The 10,897-nt window shown below is 35.6% G+C and overlaps 2 protein-coding genes across 2 annotated transcripts; both read left to right on the top strand.

Moving 5' to 3' along the window:
* The first annotated feature begins 317 nt into the window (after positions 1-317).
* Positions 318-2,384, top strand: lamtor2 (late endosomal/lysosomal adaptor, MAPK and MTOR activator 2). Its single transcript, XM_082148786.1, has 4 exons — positions 318-502; positions 1,168-1,330; positions 1,582-1,671; positions 1,770-2,384. Exons 1-4 carry the CDS (start codon positions 435-437, stop codon positions 1,824-1,826), a joined length of 378 nt encoding a protein of 125 aa, XP_082004912.1. The 5' UTR covers positions 318-434; the 3' UTR covers positions 1,827-2,384.
* Positions 2,385-2,794: 410 nt separating this feature from the next.
* Positions 2,795-10,021, top strand: rab25b (RAB25, member RAS oncogene family b). Its single transcript, XM_082148785.1, has 5 exons — positions 2,795-3,079; positions 7,514-7,709; positions 8,548-8,741; positions 9,355-9,435; positions 9,566-10,021. The coding sequence occupies exons 1-5, from the start codon at positions 3,043-3,045 to the stop codon at positions 9,688-9,690; spliced, it is 633 nt and encodes a 210-aa protein (XP_082004911.1). The 5' UTR covers positions 2,795-3,042; the 3' UTR covers positions 9,691-10,021.
* The last annotated feature ends 876 nt before the right edge of the window (positions 10,022-10,897 follow it).

The following is a 10,897-nucleotide window of genomic DNA, read 5'->3' as shown; positions in this document are numbered from 1 at the left end:
GATAAAAAAGTACTGACATTATTTGTGATTTTATAACACATATGCATCGCCAATATACAAGAAAACGTTTTAATACAAGTTTTAAAGTATTTGTTTATGTGCGCCCAAAAATGACTAGAAATCCCCTTAAAAGAACCTCTAAAAAGAACACTGATTTTAGGGTTTCCTTTTAATAATGCCCCGAAAACATGTAAATAAATCATCCGTGTTTTGTTCAGTTTTCTAGTTTTTTTTTTCTTTCTCTCCACGTGATCTTTAGTCAAGGCCACGCTTTTGTAGTTCCTAGGCACTACCGTGACACTACATTTCCCATGAACCATCAGCGCGGAAGGACGAAGTCAGCTGATCTTCTTGTTGTGCTCCTGGAAGTTATTGCTATATTCTCGCGTACGTTTTAAACGTTTATTAGTATCTTTCCTCTTTTCATTTAAATTATGTTGCGTCCTAAAGCATTAACACAAGTACTCAGTCAAGCCAACACCAGTGGCGTTCAAAGCACACTGTAAGTATATGAAATTGCAATCTTTGCTCATATCAGTAGCTTTAGCTGGCAGATACACTGGTATGAAACAATGATTGTACATTCAAAACATGTTCAATTGAGGTATTTTGTGTCCTTGGGTTTTGTTGTCTTGCATGTTAAATCATTAACAAATGTCATATTCGTGCAGTAGCTCCAAACGTGATTGGAGACTTGAGTAATACTTAAAAATATCGGAATGTATTTGCAATAATTTATTAAATATCAAATTACAATTTTTTAAAACGTGTGTGTGTGTGTGTGTGTGTGTGTATATATATATATATATATATATATATATATATATATATATATATATATATATATATATATATATATATATATATATAAAAAGAGAGAGAGAGAGAGAGAGAGAGGAAGCAAGCAAGCAAGCAAATCATGTATAAAATAAAATAAAACACGTTTTTGTTTAACTGTGAACTCAAGGAGAACTGACTGACATACATCCACTAAAAACCACCCAAACAACAGTTATTTAAAAAGTCACTGAGCAAAAACGATGAATAAAACTGAAGTTCTGTCAAATTTTGGTTGCTGATGTCATTTGGTGTTAATAAAATGTTTTGCCTACTTTACGAGTCAAAGTCATATAACATGAAGTGTTTTTGTGGTGTGTTTTATTTTAGGTTATTGAACAACGAAGGCTCCCTGTTGGCGTATTCTGGATATGGAGACACCGATGCAAGAGTCACTGCAGCTATCGCCAGCAACATCTGGGCGGCTTACGACAAGAACGGACACCAGGCCTTTAATGAGGACAAACTGAAATTCATTCTGATGGATTGTATGGTAGGAATGAAATTGTTCAGTTGGGTTATAGTAAATGATTGTGAATGCTGATCTTTGAGATGTGCAATAACATATGCACAAATTTAGCACAGCAGCTGCTTTAGGCCATTGCTAAATACATGGGTTATAATCTGTTTTTAGAAATTAAACCTTACCAGAAATAATATGATGAACTACTGTAGTTGCAGGTGTTTATTTGTCTATCATCATTTTTTCTTTATATTGCACTGTATTTTCTCTGTCCATTACAGGAGGGAAGGGTGGCCATTACACGTGTTGCAAACTTGTTGCTTTGCATGTATGCCAAGGAGACAGTCGGATTTGGGATGCTGAAAGCCAAGGTGAGATGTGGTGTACATGAACTCTCAATTACTAAGGCTCAAGTTTACATTCTATGTTTTTTCTTGAACAATCATAAATGTTTTTTTTATGTTCACAGGCTGAGGCTTTAGTGCAGTACCTTGAGGAACCACTAACACAAGTGGCGGCGTCGTAGGATGTACTTTTGATGTGTGGATTTGAGTACAAGATCTTGGCCTTTATACAATAATATATATGGCTTTATTTATTTCCATACTCAAGTTGATTGCTGTATCAAATTACGTGGCGGTTATTTTCATAAACATGAATTAATACATTTGAACTGCATTTCTCTTTTTTTTATTTTCCTTTTTGTTTATTTATGTTTTTGGACTTTTTACAGTCAGTGATCAGGCCGTGTCTTATGGAAACTTGCTTCTGCCACAGAATACAAACATAAATAAGGTAATTGCAGATTTATATCTCGCAATTGCGAGTTAATAACTCAATTTTAAGAAAAAAAAATCTGAATTGTGAGAGAAAAACTCACAATTGCGAGTGGTAAAAAAGTAAAGGCATTTTTCAACAAAAAAAAAATCCTCTCTGAATTTCTCCAAATAAATCACAACTGCGAGTTATAAAGTCTGAATTGTAAGATATAAAGTCGCAATTACCTTTTTTATTCTGTGGCTAAAACAAGCTTGCATAGTGTTGCATGTGTCAACAATATATGAAATAAATAAATTTTTTGTTACATGTTGTTGTTTTGCCTTTTTTATGTCTGAAATAATATTAATTGAAACAAAAACTTACAGAATCAGGAATATTTTATATGCATTTTATTCCTCTGAACATTATATATGTTGCAATGTGTCTAAAGATAAAAAAAAATCACTGTTAAATCAGTTATAATATTTGTGTTTCAAGAAATTATGTTTCAACCATGTAAATCAAAATATGTACCACGGGAGGGGCTCTTCCATTGTCTTCCTGATCTTGGGAGAGACTGCTTAAAAGCAATTGATTGGTTGTGGATGGTGTGTATGTCGTCTTTTCATTGGCTGAGCAGGTGCACTATTGCACCCAGTTTCACGTGACTGCACCTGTTCTCGCCTTACCTGTTTGACCTGACTTGAGCGCTACTAAAGTCACGCCCACCTTCCCCAGGTACGGCACATCTCATAGCGGAACTGCCAGGCTAAATAACAGAGCTAGTTCCTTGTACAAACAAGTGAACTGGCCAGCATAAACAGTGGGATTTCATTTATATTTAGTACTGTTTTTCTGCTCTTTTAGGTCCGCCTCTGAATCACAGTGCGGGGAAACTATCATTCTTGATTCTCCTTGGGATTTTGACTCATGCAGCATTAATCTAGATTAGTGAAGACAGATCTGCTTACAAGAGTGGCAATATGGGGTCTGATGAGGCCTACAACTTTGTTTTCAAAGGTAAGATTTGACACTTCTGTATAGTTATGGTGGCAATGCTTAATAGACAGAATCTAATGTAACCTTAAACTGTCTTTCAGATGAAGTTTCATTATCAGTATGCATTCATCCCACTGTTTTTGCAGTACTTGTAGAGAATGTCACTTACTTTGCACATTGTTATATTATACCCAAAAAAAAGTTTTATCATTGGTTAGAAATACATGCAATTGAATTTCTCCTTTAAGTAAAGCTCAGAGGGTCGGTTTACCACGAAACAAATGCTGTCCTATTATAGGTTGGTTGAAATCTGATTTCCATGACAACAAGGGTTTGTTTACACAAGATTACTGAGGTCTGTTACTCAATATAGGAGGGGAAATAGTTGTACCTGTTGAAGAAGCCCATTGTGAAACCGTGATCTGCACAAATGACACCAAACCACAGCGACTACTTAAAATGACCTGCATTGTGTGTTGGTTTCATTTCGGGTTAATTTGAAACGGCAAGAACACAATGTACTTAAAGGAAACAATTTAAAAGAAGCAAAATCGTGATCATTTGAAGGGCCAGCTTTAGTATGTTTATCACCTGTCCTGATGGTTTAATCAAAAATGACATGAAAATATCACCTTCAATACACACAGATAGTTGTGCATGAGTTAATTTATACGTAGGCTACTATAATATGCTTAAACCTTGTGTATTTCTCATTTTCTAACACTTTTTTCATTCAATAATAGTCCCATTTCCTGACATAACATGATAAATTAATGTCATAATTGTCCTACATGGGTGGAGTGTTGACTTTACTTCTGACTCATTTGAGTCACTCTTGTTTGCACCTACAATTAACAGGGTTTTCATAAAGTGAAGTGTTAGACTGGGACTGACACACATTGTTCATCCAGTGTGGGTTTGTTCTGGCAAAATAAAGCAAGGATTAGATCTACTTCTGTCGCAAGTTTTAATGAACAACAAGCCTGGACGATTTCCTCATCAGGATGCCGACGTGTGATTGCATAAGATAAGACATTAAAGGCAGGGTAGGCGATTTGTTCCAGAAGCATTTGCTGAAAGTCTCTTCACACCCTGAAACCTTTACACCTGGCCACTTCATGCGTTTTCTCAGATCGGATAGCTAGCCGATCGTGAAAAGACCAGGTGTAAATGCCCTCCGAAACGCATTCGAGACGGATTTGAATCCGATCGCTCAAACCACATCAGGAGGAGATCTGAGACGCATTCCAGACGAAACTGGACAAGTGTAAATGCATCTGGTTGTTGAAACCACATATGTAAATTGAACTCCTCCCGAAAATGCAAAAAAAATGTACGTGTGAGAGCGTGTTATAGGCGATATGTAGCCAGACGTGACGACGCTACTGGAACACGCATCACCTGAGATGAGAAGCTGAGCATCTATTCATTAAGCCAACGTGCAAACTATCGCAAATCAAAGTGAAAGTAAGTCGCAGACGCTTAACACACAATCATCATCATTAAAAGTAAAGAAACGAAATGATCTTACCAGGGCTGTTGCCGCTCTCTCTTATTGCAGTCTTTGATTTTGAAATTTTAGCTGATGATCATTAAAATGCAGCTCATATCTGTTGCTTTCGGTGACGTGCACCCCATTAAATCTGCATATAGCGCGGGAATTGAAGATCGGGTTTAAATCCGATCTGGGAAAACGCATGAAGTGGAAGCCCGTAAGTTAAGTGGTCTAAATATATTTATGTGTAAAAAATCTCGTCTGGAAGACGTAGGACCATAAAATGTTCGTCCAATCATTGAATTCGGTATGAATGCAATGATATGATATCTTACCTGCCTGTCAACGTATGTATATCCATACCTCCGCACACCTGTTCGCGCAAGTCATCAGAGTGCTTCATAAGTTAGACAGACGACAGTCAGCGAGCACCGCAACCGAAACAGCAGCCGCCTTTAACACTTCCTCCTGAACCAAAACAACAAGCGTATGCTGCGTTCACGCCATATACCGTAATTACGAAGAGATGGAAACCCGTGACGTTATACTCGGAGCGGTTCGTAACTCGAATTTATGCGTTTCATTGGCAACACTATCAACGTCGAAATGAATCTGCAGCAGTCAGGTGCTACAGGTCAGTGCTTTTTAAGTTGTTTATGTTCATTATTATTGTAATGTTATATGTTTGAGACACGAGGTAGTTTAACGCCGTCTCTCTTGACGCTTTTGTTCGCTCTCTGCTGTATGCGTTCATGTGTTTGGAAGGAGGCTTGGCTATGAAGGGAGGGTGGGATCTTATGCTTTCAAAGCTAGCTCGCTATCGCTAGCCTCTCTGCAAATCTCCTACCTTACCTTTAATGTTGCACTTTAAAAGAATAATAATTACATTGAAACATGACCCACTTGGAGTAAAATGGTGGAACATTGTAAAGATAAATAACCCCCTGCTTTATTTTCTCTCTCTGTAAATGGCTGAAATAAATTTATGACATTAGGGAGAAGTGGTGTTATCATTTCTCACTTGATAGAGAAGCATTTATGCATTTGGCAGAAGCTTTTATCCAAAGCAATTTATCAATTTGTGTGTTCTCTGGGACTTCAATCCATGACATTTCACTCTAAGATAAGTACAAATAGGGCCCAATATACTGTGTTAATATGAAGGAATTTTCAATTGCACATTGCATTGTTTTTTAAGGTTAAAGGAACACTCCACCGTTTTTTGAAATAGGGCTTATTCACTTTCTTTCCCACATTTAGATAGGTGGGCAAATGCATTTTTGTCTCAGTGCATGCATTGTTTTAGTTTGACAGGGTCGGCGCTAGCTTAGCTTAGCACAATGAATGGAATCCTTTGTTGCCAGCTAGCATGTCCTGAGTAAAAGTGATATAAAATTTTTTAAAAACCCATTTAATTACTATTTGTGGCCTGCGTATTCACAACAAGTACAAATAGTGATGCAGATTAACACTAGGCGATTTCCTAGGTAGATATTGACTTATATATTAAGGACTATATTAGGGAGAAGCACAGGCGAAGCACTGCTACTTGGGCGTGATATCTCTGCGCCCAAGTAGCAGTGCTTCACATGTGCTTCCCCCTAATATAGTCCCAAGTCAATATCTGCATAGGAAATCGTCTAGTGTTAATCTGCATCGCTATTTGTACTTGTTGTGAATACGCAGGCCACAAGAAGTAATTAGGTGGGTTTTTTAAATTTTTTATATCACTTTTACTCAGGACATGCTAGCTGGCAACAAAGGATTCCATTCATTATGCTAAGCTAAGCTAGCGCCGACCCTGTCAAACTAAAACAATGCATGCACTGAGACAAAAATGCATTTGCCCACCTATCTAAATGTAGGAAAGAAGGTGAATAAGCCCTATTTCAAAAAACGGTGGAGTGTTCCTTTAAAGGAAATGTCTGTAAACTTAATGAACAGAAAAATACCATGCGCCAATTCCATTTGTTTTCTTTCAGTGTGTTTCTGTGTGCATTTATCTGTATTTTACAACAACATTCTATGGTTTCCTGGCATTTCTGTAGCTTAAACAGCTTTAAACACTTGCAATGCCAAGGTCATGAGTTTGATTCCAAGACAATGCATTAATTAAAAATCTTGAATTCAGTGCAAGTCACTTTGGATAAAAGTGTCTACCAAATACGTTAATATAAATGTTTTGAATGTGGCTTATCTAATCATAATTTAAAGTCAGAATCACTGTTCCCAATTCCCAATTTCTTAAATTCAAAAAAGTCCAAGACAACACATATTACATTTTGGACAATTGCATCACGAGTCTGTGAATGTCTGGTCATTTAATCCGCAACTAATCATCGATTTTACACAAACAGTGTTGCTAAAGAGTGTAGAAATGCTACAGTAGCAACCAAGACTTGGTGTCATGCTATATATATAGTGTCCTCTTGCCATAAGACACTCATTGAACCCACCCATGACAAATTTGCGATTAACACCATGATTGTTTTGCAGTGTTTACTGAGTTCACCAAGCAGTGTTTGTGTTGTAATGCAATGAGTGCCCTATGCCAAGAGGACACTATACAGCCATGACACCAAGTCTTGGTTGGTAGCATTTCTATACACTCTTAGAAGAAAAGGTTCTATATAGAATCTTAAAGGCTTTTATCAAGCACTTCATAGAATCTTTTAGGGGTTCCCAATTTAATGGATTTAGTTTTAATTAATTAATTTTGTTTTAATCATCTTATATTTTGGTTACATTTTATGAATTAAACAACTCGTAAACATGCTTTATCACAAAAAAAAAAAAAGTAAAACATGAAAGTATTTTGCAGTCATTTAAGACATTTCACCTTATATAGAACCGTTTTTGGCATAAAGGGTTCTTTAAAAGTAAATAAATAGAACTGAATCTTCATTTCTAATAAGAGTGTAGACTCTGTGACTCATATGCACCTCTATGTTTTGTTGCAGTGGTTCTTATTGGAGAATCTGGTGTTGGCAAGAGCAACTTGCTGTCACGGTTCACCAAGAATGAATTTAGTCATGACAGCCGGACGACCATCGGAGTGGAGTTCAGCACAAGAACCGTGAAGCTAAATGGTCTCACCATCAAAGCTCAGATCTGGGACACTGCCGGACTGGAGCGGTACCGGGCCATCACTTCTGCGTGAGTTTTGCATGCAACATTTAAGGACCTTACAAATTGTGCTGCTAAACAAGCAAATACGCCCCTAATTCACCAAAAAGGGCAATTCTGACATCAATTACTCAGCATCATGCCATGGTTTTCTTTCTTCTGTGGAACATAACACACTTCTTTGTTTTATTTTTTTTATAAAAGTTAATGTTGACCATAGCTGTGGAGCTCAAAAAAAGAATAAAAAGAAATTATTTTACTTTATTTAATTATAATATTTATATATTTTTTTAATATATATTTATGCACTACCATTCGAAATTTTGGTCTCATATGCTTATTTATTTGATAAAAAATACATAAATGTTTTTTTTAAACATTATTACAATTTAAAATAACCTTTTTCTTATTTTAATATAGAAATCTGAATTTTCAGCATCATTACCCCAGTCTTCAGTGTCACATGATCCTTCAGAAATAATTCTAATATGATGATTTGCTGCTCAAGAAACATTTCTGATTATCATCAATGTTGAAAGCAGTTGTGCTGTTTAATATTTTTCTAGGAACCGTGATGCATTTTTTTCAGGATTTTTTTTGAGGAAAAGAAAGGAGACAGAAATCTTTTGTAACATTATAAAAGTCTTATAATGAATAAAACTAGAAGAAACGTTTGAAAGGTAGTGTATTTATATGTAACAGCATTATTTCACCACTAGTTGCTATTCAATTAATTTCTCACCTGTCATTCTAAATCAAGTTCTGTCATTCTATATGACGTAATGTTTTATGACAGTGTTCTATTCATTCAGAAAAGGAAGTGAATCCAGTCACCTAACCTGATATGATCTGGCTTCCTATGCTTCAGATATTATCGAGGAGCAGTTGGAGCCCTTCTAATCTACGACATTTCAAAGCACCTGACGTATGAAAGTGCCGAGCGCTGGTTGAAGGAACTCTACGATCACGCAGATGCTCATATCGTAGTGATGCTTGTGGGCAATAAATCGGACCTGGCAGCAGTACGGTCGGTTCCAACAGAGGACGCAAAGGACTTTGCAGGTCATTTTTGAAGACTTATATATATATACAATTTTATACATACTGTATATATGAATTGGCACCTCTGAGTCCAGACCTTAAATTCTTTGAAAGCCTTTGGGATGTGCTGGAGGAGACTTTCCAATGCACCTCTTGGTGGAAATAAATGTTGTGATGTTATTTCCATCAAGAGGTGCTTCTGTTTTTAGTCAAGATATTGTATTGACAATGCAAGAGCAACATCACAAAGACTTTCAATGAATTTAATATCTGGACTCAGAGGAGCCAATTCATGAGTGAAAATGATTCTTCATGCTCCTCCCAACCATTCTTTCACAATTTGAGCCTGATGAATCATGACATTGTCATCTGGAATATTGCCATGATGTGTCTTCCTACATGGTTGTTTAAGAAATGAAAAGCTACACACTCCATCAATTAGAGCCAAACATGATAATCACTGCAATGATGATCCAATCATAGACTCTTAAGCATTTGCCTATTTAAATCCAAACAGCGACCTTTTTTTCTTTTCTTTTTTTTGACTGGGCAGTGTATATATGTATTCCAGCAAACCACAAGTTTAATTTTATTAATATATTATCATAATTTTTTTTCTCTCTCTCATTTTTAGAAAAGAATGGTCTTCTGTTTATGGAAACCTCAGCTTTGGATTCAGTAAATGTTGAGGCAGCATTCAACACCGTGCTTGCAGGTATATCTACTGTGTATTCTGAACACAACAGACCTTATTTACATGTACTTTACATGTGTTCCTTGCCCTCTGGATTTCTCCTCTTCAGCCAGGCTTATCATAATCATGTTGTCATTACTGTTTTTCTCAGAAATCCATAAAAAGGTGAGTAGCAAAGAAGTGACCCGAGGCTCTATCAATGCCGTGACGTTGTCCCAACCTAATGCTCCAGCAGACGACACACAGGAGAAGAAGGCCTGCTGCAAGAACATGTGAAAGAACCACATTCTGGATGTTCAGAAGGACTTCACAAAGGATCCTAATGGAGTTGTGAATTCAGCTTGTATACTGCAGTAGAGCTATTATTAAGAAAGAACCAGTATGGTAAAAAGCAAAAGGAAATCCATTTCATTGACTGACATAGCCATATTTGTATTCCTAAATACTAGGCATTTTAATATTTGTCAAGTTTTACATGGATTCATGTAAATTTTACATCATATTAAAATGTTTTAATAAAATAAAAAAATAAAAAATTCCCTATATGTTTCCTCTTAGTATAGGATTTTTTTGTTTGTATTATTTTAGAAATGTCAAGCCAAACTTTTTTTTAATTTTTTTTTTACTTGCATTAAGCAGACGCTTTTATCCAAGGTGACTTACAAACGAGGAATACAACAAGCAGTTCATCTTACTCGACTTGTTGATATCAATACATGCTGGAGAAATAACTTTATCACTGTAATTTGATAAGATTGAGGAAAGAACATATTTTTCCATTTCTGATTTTTTTTCACATTAGTTTTTAATTTGATTAATTTAATACGCCTAATTAAAAAATAAAAAAAAACATAACTTATTTTCATTATTTAAGACTAAACAGCGCTAAATCAATATTTTGTGCTATTAAAAAATATATGAAATGTGTATATAAGCAAAGTGCTGATTTTTATCTTCATTATTTGTAATGAATGCTCGACATTTTGGCATGTTATATTGTCATTATCATTATGATAATATGATCACTGATGCTGGAGGTGTTATCCATTGCTGTTGTTGAAGCTAAAAAGAAAATATATCCAGTATGTAATTTTCCAATAATAATTAAAGAAGGGCTATGAAAGAAAAAGAAGTCTGAATTGTTTTTCCACAATGTATTTCAAGTGCAGTTTGAAAAATGTGTGTGTATGTATATATATATATTTATATATATATATATATATAGGGTATGTCAGGGTAAGATGCCACCTTAATTTTTTTCTCCTGAATATAGATGAGTTCTCAGATGTCAACATTTGTGAGATGAAGTCAAGCGAAAGAGTTTTGAGGTTAATTTATCTAATGTTGTGTCTTTGGAAAATAGTGATCTATTATGAATTGCCACAGAGGGTCCCAAGTGGCATGTTGTGACTAGTGTTATTATTTATAAATGTAATAATTATTGCAATTAATGGAGTTATTATTCGGTATTCCATGAATTAGA

Source organism: Leuciscus leuciscus (assembly GCF_965113295.1).
Source record: "Leuciscus leuciscus genome assembly, chromosome: 20".
Taxonomy (NCBI): Eukaryota; Metazoa; Chordata; class Actinopteri; order Cypriniformes; family Leuciscidae; genus Leuciscus; species Leuciscus leuciscus.
Note: the sequence above shows the minus strand (reverse complement) of the source record. Positions and strands in the feature narration are given on the sequence as shown.